This window comes from Rhinopithecus bieti, unplaced genomic scaffold (genome assembly GCF_001698545.2).
Source record: "Rhinopithecus bieti isolate Rb0 unplaced genomic scaffold, ASM169854v2 scaffold_13352, whole genome shotgun sequence".
In the NCBI taxonomy this organism is placed as follows: domain Eukaryota; kingdom Metazoa; phylum Chordata; class Mammalia; order Primates; family Cercopithecidae; genus Rhinopithecus; species Rhinopithecus bieti.
This window is the reverse complement of record NW_016808026.1, coordinates 1,221,418-1,243,426: the sequence shown is the minus strand read 5'-3', so window position 1 is coordinate 1,243,426 and position 22,009 is coordinate 1,221,418. Positions and strand designations below refer to the sequence as shown.

At 35.5% G+C, this 22,009-nt stretch overlaps 1 protein-coding gene across 2 annotated transcripts in view; it reads left to right on the top strand.

The window, feature by feature from the left end:
* Positions 1–22,009, top strand: part of LRP12 (LDL receptor related protein 12) — a 63,866-nt gene that overhangs the window by 32,705 nt on the left and 9,152 nt on the right. For both annotated transcript variants that reach the window (XM_017885202.1, XM_017885201.1), the window contains 2 exons: positions 10,901–11,036; positions 20,712–20,914. In XM_017885202.1, coding sequence (XP_017740691.1) covers positions 10,901–11,036; positions 20,712–20,914 — 339 coding nt within the window. The remainder of the gene's footprint in view (positions 1–10,900; positions 11,037–20,711; positions 20,915–22,009) is intronic.

Below are 22,009 nucleotides of genomic sequence, written 5' to 3'. Positions count from 1 at the left end.
TGGCACTTGCAGTTTCTAATAATAAGTCTGAGAGTAATGAGAGTCCTAAGTGAGAGTGATGGATTAATATCATTTTTTCTGCTTGCCTGATTCTTGACTTTCAAGTCATAATTAAAACCTTTCCCATCTTAGGCTAGTAAATATTGCTACAAGTTGAGCATCCCTAATCTAAAAATCTGAAATTTGAAATGCTCCGGAATCTTTTAGAGCACTAACATGATGCTAACAGGAAATACTCATTGAAGCATTTCAGATTTTGGATTAGGGATGTTCAACCAGTATATATGCGCAAATATTCCAAATTTTGAAATCCAAAACACTTCTGGTCCCAAGCATTTTGGATTAGGGGTACTCAACCTATGTTCAAGTGCTAGTAATTATTCCCATACAGGGAGAAGTTCAGTTTTCTAACTTCTTTTTTAAAAAGAATGAAGTTTGGAGTAATTCTAAGAAAATCTTACTCATGTTCAATCTCTGTTCCCTTCCAACTCTGTCCATCCTCAAAATGTTGACTGTTGTGACATTTCGCATTATGACGCAGCTTGGGTCAGGTGCCAGGGAGTCAGAAAACCCCATTTAAAGAGTCTGGAGGGTCAGAGAAATCAAGACACTATTTAGGCAAGAAGCGCAGTCAAGATACAGGAAGAGGACTTTTGAATCAAAGTCATTTCTGCCTAGCTGTGGGCGTATGTTTCCGGTTCAGGTTACAGGGCCTAGTTACGTTAATACATGACATTTCAACGGAGGGCAACTATAGTACTCTAGCTTATTTTTCTTGCATATTCCAACAGTTGGTCACTTGCCGTGTATTCTCAGTGGCCCATAGACTCTATGCTGAATATGCGTGCTTTCCAAACTGTCCATTTTTAAGTGTCTGTCCATTGGTCTTCCTTTGAAATGTCTCCCTCAGCCTCCACTTCATGCCCTTATTGCTTCTATTCTACTCCTTGCCCTAAGCATCTTACCCATAATTATATGTATATATGTTCTCTTATTAAAAGTAGGTTCTAGAATGCTGTTTATAATATTTTTAATTCCAAAGATACTAAGAAGCTGGTCAGTCCTGCCTATAGTTCTTAGATAATGGAATCAATCTTTAGAAATTTTAAAACTACTAACTGTACTTATGTTCTCTCTGTTATTATAGATTATCTACCCTTTTAATCCATGTTAATGTAGGACCAATAGTTCATTTTTCTAGAATAGACCACTTTTGTCATTTAAATGCTATTGAAGCGGCTCCCTTCCACCTCCCTGGTAATTTTTCCAGATGTCACAGGGAGTTCTTTAGTGGGCAGCAGTTTGCCTTAGTGGTTAAGAATACAGCTTGTATGAAGTCTCTTGCCTGAGTTCCATCCTAGCTCTGACACTTACAGCTTTTTTGTGACCTTAGGAAAATTACCAAATTTCTCTGTGCCTCCATTTTTTTCTTATCTGTTAAGTAGGGATAATAATAATAAGCATTAAAGTACCTGACAGGTAGTAAGAGTTCAGTAAATATTAGGTAATTTTATAACATTATCATCATCTGTGGATCCAGGGCCTGCATACGTGCTTCACTTTAATGATACTTACAGTCCTTGGACTTGGAAACCATGCATTTCTGACTTGAAGCAGAAATCTCATCCTCAGCACTGTGTGTCATACTTAGCCTCTAAGTTTTCAAACTGCTATTATTTTCCTATATAAACAATAGTCCAGCAGGTATCTGATATCTGATGCTAATCATCTAACTACAAACTCTGGTTTTTCCATGTTTGGATGCCTCTAGTTGTTTGCATAAGCATAGTATTTTCAATGTATTGCATGATTCCCTTGTTAACTTTCAGAATAATTTTTACTCTAATCCCATATGGCCATTCAACAGACACCATTTGCTTTCCAAATTTTTATTTTGGAGATGGTGGGGTTTTTTAGTACATTTATTTCCATTGGAATCAAATCCTTCTTACTAGTTTTCAACACTTGGAATTGCTTTTGTACTCATCAGCCATAATGGAATTAATATTCTTTATAATACACTCTATACAGTACTCTGAAAAATGAGATGGCCAAATGACAGTAACCACTGTTACCTATATATGCTATTGTCCTTTGCTTATGAACAGAGTGAGCATGATTTTACTCTATCGTGAAACTTTCATAAAGTAAAATTGTACAAAAAGATGAGTTTTTATAATTGCCTTTTAGGTGATCTCTTTGCCTCACTGGTTTCCCTTCCCTCAGTAACCTTTACAAAATACTTGGATCACATTCCTTTTGTAGTAGGTCTATCTTGGCTTGACTACTGTCTATAGAATTGAGTCATTAAATTCTTTTAACTAGAGTATGCTTTTCTGTGGCTCTACCACCTTCTCTTCTATGAAATAAATTGTTTGTTCATAGTCAGGCAGAACCTTACCTGTTCTATATTTGGCGTAATGCAGGTTTTTGGTGGGCCTTTGTTTCTGTTCAATAACACCGTGTGTTTAACTGAACATGTGACACTTTGCCTAAAATTACTTGTTATACATTATATCATGTAGTACTGTATTATCTGGTATGCTGTCATATTAACTGTTAAATGCTTCTTGAGTTCAGTTAAGAAGTATATGTCATTGTTATAAAACTATAATTTCCATGAGAGCACGAGTTCTCTATTTCTTTTGTGCCCTTCATATGTGTCTTATGAAGTTAGGTGGTCAGTAAACGTAAACAGACACTTGCATTTCAGTTTTGTGATTTATTAAAATCAAAATCACAAAGATTTCACATAACTTAGTCTCAACTACTTTTTGTCATAAAGTATCAATTCTTGTCAGTTTAAAAAAACCCAGTTCTTCATCTATGGAACAGGAAATTGTACTTTTCTTTGACAGTAGTTCAGCTCTAATTATAAATGTCTTTACTTAATTTTTTTTCTGTGATTTTTTAGGTGTTTTGAAACTATGAAATCTCAAATTGCAAGACAGCTTGAAATTATTTTGAAGTGGTCCTCCCTCTTTCATGTGTCCTGTTAATAGAGGTTGTTTGAGCACTTCCAATTTTTTAAATAATTGATTTAAAGATAATAAGTATGATGCATTAATCTAGTTTTAAAACGATAGTCCTGTGCTTTCTGTAGGATTATTAAAATAGTGTAAGTATAAACATGAAGAAGTCTTCAGTGTTTCTTCATCAGTTAATCTTGCCCTGTTTTCTAAACTATACAATGAGATCTTTGTATTTTAAATGAGAAAACTAATACCAAAATCTTAAGAACTCCATCAGAGAATCTCTACCTATTCATTCTTCAGTTAATTCGCCCTTTCTCAATTGACAGCATACATGATAAATTTTAAAAATATGTATTCAGTTAATCTTTTCATATAGCTTAACCATTAGCATTATAATAATGTCATTGTCTTTTTCCTATACACTAGATCAACTGTAAATTAAATAGGCTTTTGTGGGGGGCTAGTCACATAGCCTGTATGTTCCTACTAAGAAGATGCTATCCACGTTTGAAAGTTGCTATCTTTTGAATAAATATTTAGAACCTCTTTAATTTGGGGATTTCTATTTCTGGGGTTATAGGAAATTTATAAAAAGTAGAGAATGTAGATCGTCATTATTCAAAGTATTCAAAGTACTTGAATATTTGTTTATATCAAAAGATAACTGACGAAAGTAAATTAGATAAATGATTTTTGTAGAACAAAAGTTGATACTGGCTGGATGTGGTGGCACACACCTGTAATCCCAGTACTCTGGGAGGCCAGGGAGAGTGGATTATTTGAGTTCAGGAGTTCAAGACCAGCCTGGGCAACATAGGGAGACCCCATCTCTATAAAAAAAAAAAAATAGTAAATTTAAAAAGTTGATGCAAGTAATTAAGAGATGTATTAGGGAAGCAAAATGAACAAAGACTAACACAGCTTCTGAGAAAATAGTGTTGGCGTAGATCACTTACAACTACATACCTTTTAAGTATAACCCTAGCAAATAAAATATCAATCCAGATACTAGCACAGTCAGATACCTGTAGACATTCACAGTTAGAATTAGTCTATATTCTGCAGCCATATATGCATAGGTTCATGCTCCCCTACTTAAAGGTATGTGCTTCTAATGGAGACTAATTTAATCAAAATTAAAAATACACATCAGGCATATCCCTCATCAATTAAGTGGTTTTGTTTTCATAGTGGTGTGATGTCTTCACATTTCCATCTGCATTTTGCAACTTCCCAAGATAGCTTAATATAGACAAAAACCAAGCAGTTATTTTAGCCAAAAAAAGTAACCACATTTTGCAATAAAGGCAGTTTCTATAGGGTTTTCATATTTTTTCTTAAACTCTGAAAACTTCTGGTTATTTCAAATCATTAGCATGCTGGGAATAAGATCTTACACAATTCTGCATAGTACTGACAAGATGTATTTATTTGCCAATTACATATAAACTAATTCTTAAGGAAGAATTAGCCAGATCATAGCTGAAATAACTATGTTTAAGCAATAGAAAAGGTATGAATAGAATGAATGTAAGCAAAAGAAGGTCAAGTTTGATGTATTTTAAACTGGGAGCATAGTCAAAATGTAGAAGAAGTTCAAGCTATGTAAAGATTTTGATTTCAAACAAAAAGAGATTTATTTCCTAAAGTAAAGTTTTGTGAGTATGTGTCCCAACCCTATCCTTCCCATGGCTTTTATCTGTGTCAGGTTAATCATGACATATTTTCTCATTCTTTGCAGTGCATAACGGTGCCCAGCACTTACTCAGTAAACAATCCCACATCCTCTTTCAGTCACTGTCCTCTTTCTTAGCCTGAAAACAGCCTTAGTAGCCATCTCAATACAGCATTCCAGGCATTACTACCAACCAATCTGATTTGGCATATCATGTAATATTGTTTACTGACAGTTTACTGTAATGCAAGCAGTGTGCTATGTCTTTTACCAAAATAATTGTATATAATCCTTGGAACACCGTGTGTATTAGTATTTTAATCTCCATTTACAAGTGAAGAAATGGAGACTGAAGTGTTTGTTTTTTTTTTGTTTTTTGTTTTTTGTTTTTTTGTCTTTTTTTTGAGACAAAGTCTCACTCTGTTGCCTACGCTGGAGTCAGTGACACGATCTCAGCTCACCGCAACCTCCGCCTCCCAGGTTCAAGCAATTCTTCTGCCTCAGCCTCCTGAGTAGCTGGGACTACAGGCGTGCACCACCACACCTGGCTAATTTTTTTTTTTTTTTTTAAGTAGAGACGGGGTTTCAGCGTATTGGCCGGGCTGGTCTTGAACTCCTGATCTCATGATCCGCCCCCCTTGGCCCCCCAAAGTGCTATGATTACACGCATGAACCACCACACCTGGCCCGAGACTTAAGTTTTATCTATTTTATCAATATTATAATAATAAGCCATCTCAAATCTATAATGTAAAATGAGTAACAGTAGTATAAATATAATAAGCTAGGAAAAAGGAAATTACAGATGGTAGTAGGTACTGGAGCTGAAATATTAATGATAAGTTGGGACTGGGAAGCCATTTATAAAGCTTATAAATAATGAAAAATAATGAAAAAATGGAAGACCCAAAGGAGATCCTTTGGAAGGTTGGGGCAGATTTGTAAGAGATAAAACAGGACTTGGTTCCCTAAGACGTGAAGGCAGGCTCAATTTCTGACTGAAATTTCCAGTTTTAATCTCTGTGAGGCCTAACTTATTTCCTGTCCTTAAAAATTCTTGAAAACGCCTATGGTATTCTTCAGTTTCTTTTTCCTTAAGTACCTATTCCATCAACCAAATGCTGCCTAAGACAACATAGATTCAGAATATAGGATATTCTGAAGACGAATTTGGGAAATACACAGGTTTGATCATGTTGAATATGAGGTTAGAATGTCCAGTGGGCATTTGACTGTGCAAAGCCTCTGGGTTAAAAATTTTAAACTCATGACCATAGTTGGAATTGTAAAAGCAGATTAAATCTTCCATTGAGAGTGAGAAGAGCAGAGGGCTTTGGAATTAACCATGAAACCAGTATCAGGGGCTGGCTGTCTGACTGGCCAAGGGCAGAGGATCTAGTGCTAGAAAATTAACACAGAATAGAGTTAGAAGGAGAATCAGAGGAGGTGATGTCCACAAAGTCTGGGTAGTACAGTTCCAAGTCTGGGTAGTCAGTGTCAGGTGCTCCAGAAAGATCAAGTACCTTGGGAATGAGTATCCATTGCATTTAGCAGTGAGGTCACTGATGATCTTTGCCTGCTAGCGTGGTTTCTGTGGAGATAAGGTCAGAATTGAAAGTCTATTTCAGTGGGTCAGAGAGAAAATGCAAAGGAAGAAAATGAAAAATTTATCATTGTATCCCAGTGAGCTATCAGAAATATAGTGGGAAGAGATGCGTGATTGAGGGCTGAAATAGGCCTTAGAGGTATTCAAATAGCAACTCCTTATTTCAACACCTGAGGAAATTATTAATAGCACCCCCCAAAATTTAGTAGTTTACATTGTGATAGAACAGACATTGGCAGATAGAACAGACAGTGTCTAGGTCTTCTCATTCCAAATCTGCCAGTATACATAGGCAAACTCTTAACCCAAAAGGGAGTTAAAAATTGCTTTAATAGTTTCCTTTGACTTTTGAAATGTATTCTTTATTAGATATAGAAAGGAATACATTATGGCTGTGCTAGAGCATATTTGTCTACATACTCAGTGTATTGTACATGCAAAATAGGTTGATAAAAGCCACTGGCTAGATCTGGAGCCAAATTCCATATTCAGTCATGTTGGAAATGTGCATAACTAAATCATTATATATATTTATAATTAATTCAGTAAGAAACTTTAGGATACTATGGTTTTGTTTTTGATTAGGAAGAATCATTAATATTTTAAAATAATGTTATAAAAGTACATATTGAATTAGAAATATAAATATTGAACCATATAATAACCATTCTTATTTAGGGGTCTTATCCTTGGGCAGTTGTATGAAAATAAAATATTCACAAAATGTATTTTGAGTACCATACTAGAATCTTCAGTTTTTGGTATAAGAGCACCACCTATGGGTTTCTCATGTACTTGAAATTTTTTTCCTAAAACAAAACCTAATAAAATTCTTTCTAGTTTTTCCCTATCATTAGAATATCGATTTAGTCAAAGGTTAGGAATATTCTTTGTCATAGATTACTCCCACCTTGTTTTTGCCTGTATGTCACTGCTGTTAAACCATTTAATAAATAGTTGAGTACGTAACATGCTAGTACAGTATTATAATTCTGAGTTGAATGTAATTTAACTCAAAATTGTATTCTCTTTAATGTAGGTGAATCTTTTAATACAAATGAACAATTTTCCATATTCTGGGGAAAGGGTAATGATTGTTTTTGGCTGTTTATTTATATGTTTGTTTATATTTTCGTGAACTTGAGATTTCCTTTAGCTTATTACGACTTGAGAATGCTATGGTAGGAGATAATGAAAAGTCTCGCTCTGTCACCAGGCTGGAGTGCAGTGTCGCGATCTCAGCTTACTGCAGTTTCCGCCCCTCAGCTGTACTCCATCGAGTCTGGAGACAGAGCGAGACTCCATCTAAAAAAATATCACTCAGGTTCAAGCGATTCTCCTTCCTCTGCCTCCTGAGTAGCTGGGACTACAGGTGCACACCACCACACCCAGCTAATTTTTGTATTTTTAGTAGAGACAGGGTTTCACCGTGTCCAGGAGAAAAGAAGGTGTTATAAGTAACTTAGCTATCCTTTTATTAAATTATTGTAATAATAACTGAGAGCAAAGTGGAAGCAAACTGGCAGTTTATTATTAATAAACTCTTTAAAAGAATTACATTTGGATACATTTAGTCTTTTCTAAAACATTTATTAAAATTAAAATTTTTTGTCAGGGAGATTTACTAATGAAACAGCAGCAAAAAAAAAAAAAGAAAGAAAAGGGAAGCTTTGACTATGCCTTGGCAATGAGATGAATGCTAAGCCCTTGATGTATCTGTGTGCTGTATGCTATCAATCTGTTCTGAAAGCGATTCAAAACAGATTCCCTTTGGCAGTGGATAGACCCTGATTCCAGGGCAGATACATTTTTAGATATGAACTTTTTTTCTGCAGTAGAATATACTTTTAAAGCTCTGATGGCATGTTTTCTTCAGGGAACAGGTTATTCTATAGAAATAAGGATTGACTTTAAGTAACATAGCTTGTTTCATTTTGCTCATTATGGATAAAATTCTTTAAATTACATAGTATACTTCCTAGCATTCTTAACCTAAATTGAACAGAGTATAACATTTGTTATGGGAAAAAAAAAATTGCCGTGCATGGTGACATGCTCTTTGTTGTCCCAGTACCCAGGAAGCTGAGGCAAGAGGATCACCTGAGCCCAAGAATGCAAGGCTGTAGTGTTCTGTGCTAGTGCCTGGGAATAGCTACTGCACTCCAGCCTGGGCAACACAGTGAGATCTCATCTCTTTAAAAAAAAAAAAATGCTGGGCACAGTGGCTCACGCCTGTAATCCCAGCACTTTGGGAGGCCGGGGCAGGCAGATCATGAGGTCAAGAGATCAAGACCATCCTGGCCAACCTGGTGAAACCTCTTCTCTACTAAAAATACAAAAATTAGCTGGGTATGGTGGCGCACGCCTGTAATCCCAGCTACTCGGGAGGCTGAGACAGGAGAATTGCTTGAACCCAGGAAGTGGAGGTTGTAGTGAGCCGAGTTTGCACCACTGTACCCCATCCGGCCTGGAGACACAGCAGGACTCCATCTCAAAAAAAAAAAAAAGTTATTTTTCCAAGTTAGAATTGTAATAGTGATATTTGGCCATCTCTTGGGTTACCTGATTTTTAAACTGCAGCTGAACTTAAAAAGCACTGGAGTGCAGGCCATGTATTATACCAGTCATTTTGCCTATACTGATTCATTATTCACTTAACAACTCTTAGATCAGTATGAACATTAATTTATTATGACAATATACAACAGTCTTACCTTTTGAGAGACAGACAATAATGTGTAAATTATGAGCTCATGGTTTTTGAGTTTAGTATGTAGTGTTTATTATTTTTCTGAAAACTTACTCATCACTTCTGATACCTGTTTATGTACCCCTGGCAGCTACTCTCCCCACTTCTAATTTTCTGCTTCTAATCTGCTGTTACTTTAAAATCAAGTAATCTAATTTGTTGAAATTGTATTAAATAAGAGGTTCTAGGATTTTAAATTCTACTAAAGGCTTAAACATCACGTATGTAATTGAGAGAATAAATTGTCACGTTATCAACTGAATTCTGGACAATGTTAACTATATTACAACGAGAGTTCCAGATAATGCAAGAATAATCCAGGAAAGTGTTGGTATTAGTTTTAATTTATTCTATATGCATGAAGATTTTCCTCTGTGATATGCAGATATCTAATCACATGATGGTATTTTAAGCACTATTTCAAGATTTTACTTTTAAATAATGTAGGAATCATTAATAACACTGTAATAAATAGCTTGGAAGTATTAATGAAATAAATTGAAGAACTGCTTTGCAGTAATTTTGAATGTTTTACTATCTTTATTCAATTGTCCACTAACTTCTTAACAAAAATTACAATCCAGCATCTTATTGTTAGACTTATTTAGAGTACCCTAAAAGCAGCATTGTGCTCCTAAGGATCTAAACAAAGTAGGTGAGCAAGTGTTGGAAAGGTAGTTTATGACAAAGAAAATAAACTTGAAAGATGAGTTTTGAAAAAAGATGGGTAGGTGGATAGGTAAATCTCCATGGCCAAAGCCAGTAATCTTGAACTCTTATTCAGTGATTCAGGTTGAAATTTCCTTGCCTGCCCAAAACATGTACAGTAGTCCCTCCTTATCTGTGGGGGATACCTTCAAGATCCCCAGTGAATGCCTGAAACTGCAGAGTACCAAACCTGATTGCTGTCCAATATAATGCCTTTTCCATCTTAACTAAGCACTTAGGCACTGTGGCCATTAACTTTTGGAGTTTGAGGTATCACAGCAAAACTAGCGTAAATTTCTTTTTCCTTCTTCATAATTTCATGAATATAAGATTCATTCTTACTTTAGAGCTCAGACACCTCAGCATACGATTTTTTTTCTGTTGTTGAGAAAAAAACATCTTAACTAAGCACTTAGGCACTGTGGCCATTAACTTTTGGAGTTTGAGGTATCACAGCAAAACTAGCGTAAATTTCTTTTTCCTTCTTCATAATTTCATGAATATAAGATTCATTCTTACTTTAGAGCTCAGACACCTCAGCATACGATTTTTTTTCTGTTGTTGAGAACTTTCATCTTTTTCACTTAATGGAAGCACTTTACAGCTTCTCTTTGACATATCTGAATTACCAGCATCACTGCTTTTGTGCTTTGAGACCATTCATAATGGCAAAATAAGGGTGACGTGAACACAAGCACTTCAATACTGTGACAGTTGATCTCATAACTGAGATGGCTGCTAAGTAACTAATGGGTGGGTAGCATACACAGCGTGGATACACTGGACAAAGGGGAGATTCATGTCCCAGGAGGGACAGAGCGGCACGGCAAGAGATGTCATCACTACTCAGAACAGCACACAATTTAAAACGTAAGAGTTGTTTATTTCTGGAATTTTCTATTTAATATTTTCAGGCGACTGCTGACTCCAAGTAACTGAACAATGGAAAGCAAAATGTCTGACAAGTGGGGCTACTATATTTAAATTGGAGTAAGAAATTTTATCTAAAAGGGAGGAAATTGAAATATCTCATTAGAATAATAGCTTTTTAAAGTTGATACTACCATATCTTATTGGATATTATTTGATGTGTAAAGTTTTTTCGTTTTTTAAAAATAAACACTGACTTACCTAGTACTGTTTTGAATATATAATAATAAGCAAAGATTGCTTTGGCTGTCTTCCAGCTTGTGGAGAGACTCCAGAGCAAATTCGAGCACCAAGTGGCATAATCACAAGCCCAGGCTGGCCTTCTGAATATCCTGCAAAAATCAACTGTAGCTGGTTCATAAGGGCAAACCCAGGCGAAATCATTACTATAAGGTAATTCTACCTTTCTGTATTACTACATAATTTATTATAAAACATAAATTCCATTTTCATTGATTATTACTTAACATGCAGTAATATAAAAAGAAGTCTTTTCAGGAGATGTGATAAAGAACAGCTATTGGTGTCATCTTAAGAGTAAGAATAACAGCCCATCTGGTATGTGTTTTGACTATTTTCTAAGGGTGGTAATATATTTGCATTGAATCATCTATATTCTTCTAAGCTGCTTTTTAACAAAAGATACACATTTGCAAAATAGCCTATTAGGGTCAAGACTAATCTTTGGCAGTGGAACAAACAAATAAACAAAACTCAGTAATTCACTTGGATATCGAGCCCTTAACCTTTGTCTCATTAGTAGAGCCTTCTACCTAAATACGTTAAAACACGATGGTCATGCATGTCTGTGTATGTGTATGTATGTATAAAACTTGAAACAAGCTGATAATGGAGAGTTACTATATCTAGAAAAATCTTTTTTTATAACTTCAAAACAAAAGAGCGTTTGTTAAGAATACAAATGAAAGGCATTCGTAAGGGAAATAACCATAAGTTCAAGATTCTAAGAATAAATGTGACATATAAATAAGGAAGGTTAAGATTAAATTTTAAAACATTTAGCAAATTACTTGCAGAAAAAAACAGTACAGGAATTAGATTGTAAAGAATATATTTAGTAGAACTAGATATTGCTTGCTTAGGAAAATTCTATCAAGGCCATTAGGAAAAAAATAGTTACCTACAGGGGGTGGGGAAAAAAAAGTGGGCCTGAATGAAGAACTGCAGTTGGAACAAAACACAAATAAGAATGTCATTTCCATCACAGAGACAGTGTAGCACAAAGGCACCTTCAACGTGCTTTCGCGTGTAACATTGTATGGGTAGGAGGCATAGAATTTTAGATTTAGAAGAGACTTTGGAGATCATAAACTCAAATTCCTTCATTTTACATTTTTAAAATAAGACTTACACATTTAGCCTACTTTCTCATCTTTTTTCATCTTCCTTTTTTGTATATATCAACTAATGAGGAAACTAATCTCTCCTGAGAAGCATTAACTGTCATCGATCTCCTTTTTTTGGTGGAAGCCATAAACAAGGGCAATAGTTTGTTTTCCTTTTATTTCCCTCTACCCTACGTTACCTCTTCTGGAACCCTGGAGCTTGGCACATACAAAAGCTGTTATTCTCCTCCTACAGGCAGTGTTTTTCTCTTGCCTGATTGAGTGGTAGAATATACCATTAAGGTTATCTTTCTGTAACAGTGTCAGTGTTGAAATGTAAATAATATACCTATTTTCTGTTACTTGTTGTATGACTAAGTGTGTGTTTGAAAATAACATTTTACCACATATTGGGAGTTTGTTAGCATAAAACTAGAATTTATAGAGACCTTCACCTTTTAACCTAAAAATTAAACTTACAGCTTATAGTTCAGTTTTGTAAAACTTGAAAATCTTACCAGCACAGAAGAGATTACATGAAATACTGCCATCTGGTTTTGATAATGTATTGGATCTTTGAGATTTCATGAAGTAAAATACACTGAAAACCAAGCACAATACTAAAATGCAGAATAAAATTGAAGTGAGCCCCACAGCTAAAGGAGAATTTCCTCAATTCTGGAAAGGAGCAGTGAGTTTGGATGTATACAGACCAGAAGGTGATTTTAGTAATTGTTCAAATTCTTTACTGAAGTCATTACCTTGTTAATACCATAACTTTAAAAAGATGACACACATGCGTATATACAAAGACAAGTTTTACATATGATTATCAATGCATAATCTTAAATGATTCAAAAGAATCATATGCATAATTAAACATAGCTCTTTTAGATATACAAATGAGTCACTCTTAGGAAATATTAAATTAACTTACCATGTTAACAAGTCAAAAGAAAAAGTATGTGATTATCTAGTGTACATAGATGCTTTAAAGCATCTTGGTAAAAAAGAAAATCAGCCGTCATTCCTGAATTTAACATAAAAATTTTAAATTCTTATTAAAATGGAATTAGAAACACGATTTTTTCGATCTGGATAGAAGAGGGAAACTAAAGTTACGGAGTAAAAACAAACAATACTGAGAGCTATCTGTATAAAACTTGCTTAAGATGGTGAAATAAAGGCATTTTTACTTCATTCCTCTCTCTTGGAACCCACTACAGTCAACAAAGTCCACCTTATCCATGGGGAAGAGAGGATTGAATACCAGTACCCTGCTTGAAGCCAAGGACTAGGGACAGGCAATTTTGCTCAAGACAGGAGGCTGAAAAATCTTCCACCAACCATAGCCTGAATTTATATGGGGCTGAGAGCTTAGAGAGCTGAAAGGGCATAACCTAACAAACATGAATAACTATGTCACCTGCTGACTCCATGACAGGATCTTTAATACTCTGAACCATCATTTAAGACTTATTCTGGAATATAGACCCAAGCAGGGGAACATAGAGGAAGAGAGGGTTAAAAAAGAGAGAGAAAACCAAAAAACTTCCATAAAATAAACCTGTAAACCGAAATTCCAGAATGTGTGAAAAAATTGAATGCTGAGAAAAACAGCCAAGCAAAATTAAGTTGGAACTCAGATTTACTCCAGATGTTTTAAGATGTATTCTGTCAGGGATTATTTCTCAACTTTCTTTATGCCACGAACACCTAATAGTCTGGTAAAACCTATGTATTCTTTCCCAGAATAATATGTTTAAATTCATTTTAAAAAAATACATAGCATTACAAAGGGAACCAATTATATTAAAGTACAGCTATCAGATATTTTGTAATATTTGTAATGTAGTAATATATGCTTATTTATTAACATATTAACAAAATCAAGTGATGGTTAATTTCAAAGAAAAAAATGTAATTGTAAATAGTATTTTAGATACCTGTAAAAACTGAAATGTAACATAAAAATATCTCTAATTTTGAATAGTGGTGGAGTGGCCAGTGCTATAAATACTGTCATGTTTGTTGTTCATAAGTGAAGGAAATGCTAAATTTTAGTAAAAGGTTAGTGAAAATGAAGGTGTAAATTGTTTCCAACCTATTTGTGATTTTTGAGGGGACAGGAGAAACATTGAATACTCTTACTTGGCCTTTATTAGAAGAAAAGTGTGTTTTAGCATTTCAATTAAAATATCAAAAGGTAGCCACTGATTAAAAATAGAAGTAATATTGAGCAGTTAATAGAGGAAAAGGAACTTTAAAAATATATTCAAAAAAAGGCTAGATGTGATTGTAATCCCAGCACTTTGGGAGGCTGAGGAGGGTGGATCACTTGAGGTCAGGATCACTTTGAGACCAGCCTGGCCAACATAACAAAACCTCGTCTCTACTAAAAATACAAAAATTAGCTGGGCATGGTGGCAGACATCTGTAATCCTAGCTACTCAGGAGGTTGAGGTATGAGAATTGCTTGAACCCGGGAGGTGGAGGTTACAGAGCCAAGATCGTGCCACTGCACTCCAGTCTGGGTAACAGAGTGAAACCCTGTCTCAAAAAAAGAGGAGGAAAAGAGGAAAATGAGAACTCTCTCCCAAGTAGAAAGTTTGTAACACACTTAAAACAAAACTAATACAGAATGTCTAAAAACAAGGAGATGGGGCAGACGGGCAGACGCTGTTGCTCGTGCCTGTAATCCTAGCACTTTGGGAGGCCAAGGTAGGCTCAAGAATTTGAGAACAGCCTGGACAACGTGATTGAAACCCTGTCTCTACAAAAAAATACAAAAAACTAGCTGGGTGTGATGGCACATTGCCTGTGGTCCCAGCTACTCAGGAGGCTGAGGTGGGAGGATCACCTGAGCCCAGGAGGTTGAGGCTGCAGTGAGCCATGAATGTACCACTGCACTGCAGCCTGGGCAGAAGAGTGAGACCTTGTCTCAAAAATAAACAAAAACAAAACAAGGAGATAGAAAAGGTTAGCTTTGGAGCTACTCATCAAGAGAAAGCTAGTCTAGGAAGATTAACAACCATTGTAATTGAGCTTAAGGCACAAAATACTAGTAACAGTTGGGGTGATCTACCAGGAAAAAAAAAAACAGCAGTAAATTTCATGTACCTAACTACGTCACCTGAAATACATGCAAAGAAAAATGTGGAGAATTGCCCAGCAAATTTGACCAATCCACAATTCCAGTGGGAGATTTTTTAACACACCTTTAATACTTATTTCAACAGAAAATACATTCTTTTCAAAGGCATGTGGAACATTTATAAAAAATTGATTATGTTTTAAATCACAAAGGAACTCAATACATTTCGAAGACTACATCATTCAGATTGTGTTTTTCTTACCACAGCGCAATTAAAATAAAGGAAAAAAATAAAACCTGTATGTTTAGAAATATATTCTTAAATAACTCCTGAATTAAAGAGGAAATCACAATGGGACTAAATGTTTTTAAAATAACCATAGTGAAACTTATACATATTAAAGGTGTTAGAATACATTGAAAGAATACTTAGGAAAGTTTACTACTTTAATGCATTGATTTAAAATTAGAAAATAAATAAGCTCAGCATTTAACTGAGGAAAGGAAAAGAATTACAGGGTAAATTTTAAAGTAGAAGTAAAGGCCAGGAAAATAATAAAATTCAATAAAACAAAAGCTGACTTTCTGAAAACTCAGGAAAATAGATAAAACTCAAAGCAAAACTGAAGAAAAGAGAAGATAAAAGAGCAAAAGTGTCTATAATTATAAACATAAAATTTTAATGTCATAAGAATGTAAGCAGTTTTATGTTAATACTTTTATACAAGTAGATTAATTGGATTATTTTTAAGAAAATTTATATTACTAAAATTGATTCAAGAAGAATTAGAAAACTGATGAATCAGTAGCCATTGAAGAAATCGAATCAGCATTCAAATTAAGACTCTAGAACTAGTTTTATAGGCAAAGTTTACCAAATGAATAGAAAAGGAATTTCCTTAACCTGGTAAAGGATGTCTGGTAAAAATTTTAAAAAGCAAATTTAATGTCAAAGTTAATTTTAGCACCAAGGACCAAGACAAAAATGTGTGCTTTTACTGGTTATAGTAGAATTCTTGGTCAATGCAGCAGTGCAATAGATAGAAATAGGTGATATAAAAAAAATGGCAAGGAAGAGAAAACTTTTATTTGCTAATTATGTTTGTTTTAAGCAGTTTAAAGCAAACTTAAAGATCACAGATAGGAAAAAATGTCTTTAAATTGTATAAAAGTACTGTGTACAGAGCTTTGTAGTAATAAAATTTACTATCAACATAAAATCAATTCTTTTTTTTTTTTTTTTTTTTTTTTTTTTTTTTTTTTTGAACAAAGAGTCTGGCTGTCCCCAGCTGGAGCGCAGTGCCGGATCTCAGCCTCACTGCAAGCCCCTCCCAGGTCCTGCCAATCCTCTGCCTCAGCCCCCCGAGTAGCTGGACTACAGGCACCCCACTCACCCGCGCTAGTTTTTTGTTTTTTTAAAGACGGGTTTCACCGGTAGCCAGGATGGTCTCGATTCTCCGACTCGTGATCCACTTCCTCTTGCCTCCCAAAGTGCTGGGATTACAGGCTTGAGCCACCGCGCCCGGCCCGTGAAATCAATTTCTAAGAAAATTTAAATTATCAAAAGTTTAAGAAACACTGATTAAACCAAAAAACATTAAGAAATTGAAACTCTTTCCCTGACTCAATATATTCTAAATAGGCACAGAGCACAAATACGTCAACAGTGCTTTTATTACAGAAATTATTATGAAGCATTTAAAAAACCAAAAAGTAATTTTACTTATTCATTTAAAAATCCTAAATGAATTAGCAAACTAAATCAAATAGGGTATACATGAACAGATACTTATTATTTCTTATTCTAGACAATGTTTCTGCTTTCATGAATCTTTTTTTTTTTGTGGAGAGACAGTGTCTAACTTTGTCACCCAGGCTGGAGTGCAGTGGTGCCATCTCGGGCTCACTGCAACCTCTGCCTCCCAGGTTCAAGCAATTCTCCTGCCTCAGCCTCCCGGGTAGCTGGGATTACAGGTGTGTTAAAACTAAGACTCTGAAATACTTAAAAAATAGTTGAACATCTTTGGGATCTTTGGAAACACCAAGGTATCTTAGAGAGGACACTAAATGCACTAAACATAAAGCAAAAATAAAAAATTAGACTTCATCAAGACTAAAATTAAAAACCACGCCCAATTAATTTTTGAATTTTAGTAGAGACGGGGTTTCACCATGTTGGTCAGGTTGGTCTCAAACTTCTGACCTCAGGTGATCCACCCACCTCGGCCTCCCAGAGTGCTGGGATTACAGGCATGAGCCACCTCTCCCAGCCTTTGCCTTCATGAATCTTAAATGTCTAGTGGACTAAAAGTTTATTAAGGGATTCCCTAGTTTGAATGGGACTAGACCTCCCATAAACAAGAGCTATAAAGTTTGGATAAAATATTTTAAAACCAACTATTTGAAGGATCTGGAGAGTAATAAGAAACTGGCAAAAACTGGAGAGTATTCCACCCCTGAAAGAAGGAACCAGTCTTCATGAGATAGGCTTGTTTCCTACCAGTTCTCTGAAGATTCTTGCCAGTCCGTGCAACGTGGAGTGACTGGAACTCAAGCAGATCACCATAGTCTTGTTAGCTTGAGGTGTCAGGATGCAGTTGAGGCTGTGACAATAACTGGAAATTAATTAATAAGGTAACTCCTGGAAAGGAGAGAACCACAAACTGGAAAGTAACTGCATTTAAATTATTCTCAGATCCTTAGCTGACCCATGAATTGTGTGTGCATAAAGAAGACTCCGAGGAACCCGCTGGAGAGTAACAGCGGGAAGGCTGAAAAGACTATATGATTTCAGCTGCTGTGCACCACAGCAGAGGCAGCATGTGGAGTTTGAATCCTGTCCATCACAGGCGAGACCCAGTATAGGGCTTCATAAATAAATGCCTTGAGATTTTTAATGAAACTCTGTGTGTCATACTTTACAAGTAAAGACAGTGTCCTTAAACTAAGAATTCTCCCTGAGACTAAGGGCAAAGCAGAAACAAACTTGCTTTAAACAAAGTATAAAAAAACCAAACCTCCTCAAGTTCATGGTCATCAGACTAATTTAACTGTGTGATAGAACAAAAATTAGTATCTTCTATGTTCTAGATAAATGTAAGAAAAAAAAATCTCATTTTGTGTGTTTTCAAACACACAAAATTTAATTTATATAAATCTCAGCTATAAATGTAAAAACAAACTCTGAAATACTTAAAAGTAGTTGAACATCGTTGAGATATTTGGAAACACTGAGATATCTGAGGACACTAAACGCATTAAACATAAAGCAAAAATAATAATAATAAATTAGACTTCATCAAGACTAAAATTTTAAACTTCTGCTCGTTAAAAGGTTCCATTAAAAAAATGAAAAAACAAAACCATAGACTGGAAGAAAATATTAGCAATACACATATCTAACAAAGGACTTGAATCCTTTTTTATTTTTTGAGATAGAGTTTTGTTCTGTCACCCAGGCTGGGGTGCAGTGGTGTGATCTGAGCTCACTACACCCTCCACCTCCCAGGTTCAAGCAATTCTCCTGCCTCAGCTTCCCGAGTAGCTGGGATTACAAGCCTGCGCCACCACACTCAGCTAATTTTTGTATTTTCAGTAGAGACGGGGTTTCACCATGTTGTTTGGCCAGGCTGGTCTCGAACTCCTGACCTCAAGTGATCTGCCCACCTCAGCCTCCCACAGTGCTGGGATTACAGGCATGAGCTACCATGCCCGGCCAAGAATATAAAAGGAATTTTTATAACTTTTTTTTTTTAATGGGCAAAAGGCATGAACAGATTCTTCACAGAAGATATAAAAATTTGGTGAACATGAAAAGATGTTCACCAAATTTTTCTTCAGAGAAGTGTACATAAAACCACAATAAGAGATGCCGCCCATCAGTGACTAAAATGAAAAAGACTGACCACACTGACTGTTGGAGAGAAAGAATGTGGATGTAGGTGGATATGACATGTCTTACGTAACAGACATGCCCCCAAATAAGCTCATGTTTATAACATGTAGAGTTCTTAAATAAGAAATATTAATGAATAAAGGAGGCAATTTGAAAAACAAGGCAATTTGGAGTAAAAGAAACAGAAATAACCAGTAAATTGGAAAAGCATTTCAATCTCAGTAAATAAAGACATGCAAAATAGAAGTGAAAAATCTCTTTTGTCTACCTAATTGGCAAAACATTTTTAAAAATAGAATATGTCATTTTGCTAAATGTGGGGGATATACGGTACAGACTTGGTAGAATTGTAAGTTCATATAAACATGTTTTGCCAGGGTCTGTCAGATTTAAAGAGGAATTATTATTCTGATCTAGCAATACTAGTTCTAGAACAGTTTGTCCTAGAGAATTTATTGTTCTTGTGTGTAAGAGAGATATGTACATGTATAAGGAGGTTTTGTTTTGTTTTGTTTTGTTTTGTTTTGTTTTGTTTTGTTTTGTTTTGAGACGGAGTCTCGCTCTGTCGCCCAGGCTGGCATGCAGTGGCGCGATCTCGGCTCACTGCAACCTCTGCCTCCCTGGTTCAAGAGATTCTCCTGCCTCATCCTCCTGAGTAGCTGACACTACAGGCACACACCACCATGCCTGGCTAACTTTTGTATTTTTAGTAGACATGGGGTTTCACCATGGCCAGGCTGGTCTCAAACTCCTGACTTCGTGATCCGCCCACCTCAGCCTCCCAAAGTTCTAGGTTTACAGGCGTGAGCCACTGTGCCTGGCCAGGAGTTTTTAAAGCATAGTTCATAATAGTGCAAACTTGGAAACAATCGAATTGTCTATCAGCTTTTGTTAGTTATTCAGAATATTTGAAGAAGAAACATTCTGATATAATAATCCTTGGGTAATTAACTTTACTATCACTTAGTTTAAGTCAAAGGCAAGAAGATAAAGTCAGATCTTTACTTTTTGCTGAGACATGTTTAGCTATTGTAAAACTATGTTTTGGTTTCTCTTTTTTTCATAAGCAATGACTAATTTTCTATGTGCTGTTATTTATTTGATGTTTTTGACCTATACTTATGCCCACATTTTATTAACTACAAGAGAGTATTTGGCTATAAAGTGATTTATGTAAAAAAGTATTCCCAAACTCAGGGACTTTTCACCAAAACATTTTCATGTGTTCCTTTTCAGTCTTTTACCTTGCTCAGATTTGTGCTAATTACTCTCCTAAGAATGTCAGCTGCAAACTTTTTATTAAGCAAGTATTAATCTAAAAGAAGGCTGAGTTTCTCTGTGTTTACTTCAGTTCATCAGATTGGGGAGAGGTGATTCTGGTTGGAACACAGAACAATTCAGGATGTTCTGAGTTAGAAGTGGTCTTTCCCAACCATACACACAGAAAAGAAAAAGAAAAGGTGCCACCTGTCACCTGTTTTTTTAACATTATTTTGAAACTGGCATTACTTGTGAAGAAGTATTTTTCTACAATCTGGAAAAGAAATACATATATGAGGAACATAGAATTAGTATTATTATTTGCTAATGATATGGTTGTATGCCTGGAACACCCAGGAGAATCGGTCAGTATATGGAAGCTTATAATAATATCCTCAGTTACATTGTAATATGATTTTTTTTCCAAAATTGCCTTTTTAATAGACATTTCTGATTTTTTTTTTTTCCCCCAGTTTTCAGGATTTTGATATTCAAGGATCCAGAAGGTGCAGTTTGGACTGGTTGACAATAGAAACATACAAGAATATTGAAAGTTACAGAGCTTGTGGTTCCACAATTCCACCTCCGTATATCTCTTCACAAGACCACATCTGGATTAGGTTTCATTCAGATGACAGCGTCTCTAGAAAGGGTTTCAGACTGGCATATTTTTCAGGTGTGTTTTTAAATAAGAAAGATTGAACTGAATTTTATGGTGTTAACTGCTCTGTCACTTTGGAGCTAATCTTCTAAATAATGTTCATTTAATTAGGAGTAGGCCCTCGAGGCAGCTGAGATTGAGGATTAGAAGCTTAAAGTCAGATGCCCTAAGGCTGGGTCTCCAAAAAGTGTTTTGTATAATTCTAACAAAATGATTAACTTCATATACTAAGGTTAATTTTCTTTTTTAAGCATCTTAAATACATTTATTCTAAGAATAGCCTTTTATCTCTCAAGTGCTTACTCATATCCAGAAAGTTCAGAATGTATTTTGTGGTAATTATTGTTTTATACCCCCAAAGAAAAGACCTAACAGATTTCATCTTCATAGTTTATAGTCTCAGAAAAAAAGACATCTTTTCTTAAACTGTGTCTAAAAAGCATGACCAGATCATACAAATGTGAATAATTCAGAATTAGTCCTCTCTTTTAGATCAAAATGCAAAGATCTTCATGGAATAACAATAAGCATTTAACAAGTTGAATTGTTGAGTAAGTGTGCCAGTACTGATTTGTCATTAGAACCCAATCTGTTAAATCATTCTGTTTATAAAGACACATACACACGTATGTTGATTGCAGCACTGTTCACAATAGCAAAGACATGGAGTCAACCCAAATGCCCATCAGTGATAGACTGAATAAAGAAAATGTTGGTACATATACACCATGGAATACTATGCAGCCATAAAAAGGAACGAGATCATGTCCTTTGCAGGAAGCTGGAGGGATGGATGAAACTGGAAGCCATTATCCTCAGCAAACTAACGCAGGAACAGAAAACCAAACACTGCATGTTTTCACTTATAAGTGGGACCTGAACAATGAGAACACATGGACACAGGCCCCACATTTATTGTGGCCTTTTGGGGAGGGCGGGATGGGAGGGAGAGCATTAGGGAAAAGAGCTAAATGCATACTGGGCTTAATACCTAGGTGATGGGTGCAGCACACCACCATGGCACGTGTTTACCCATGTAACAAACCTGCACATCCTGCACATGTACCCTGGAACTTTAAAAAAACAAACAAACAAACAAACAAAATATAT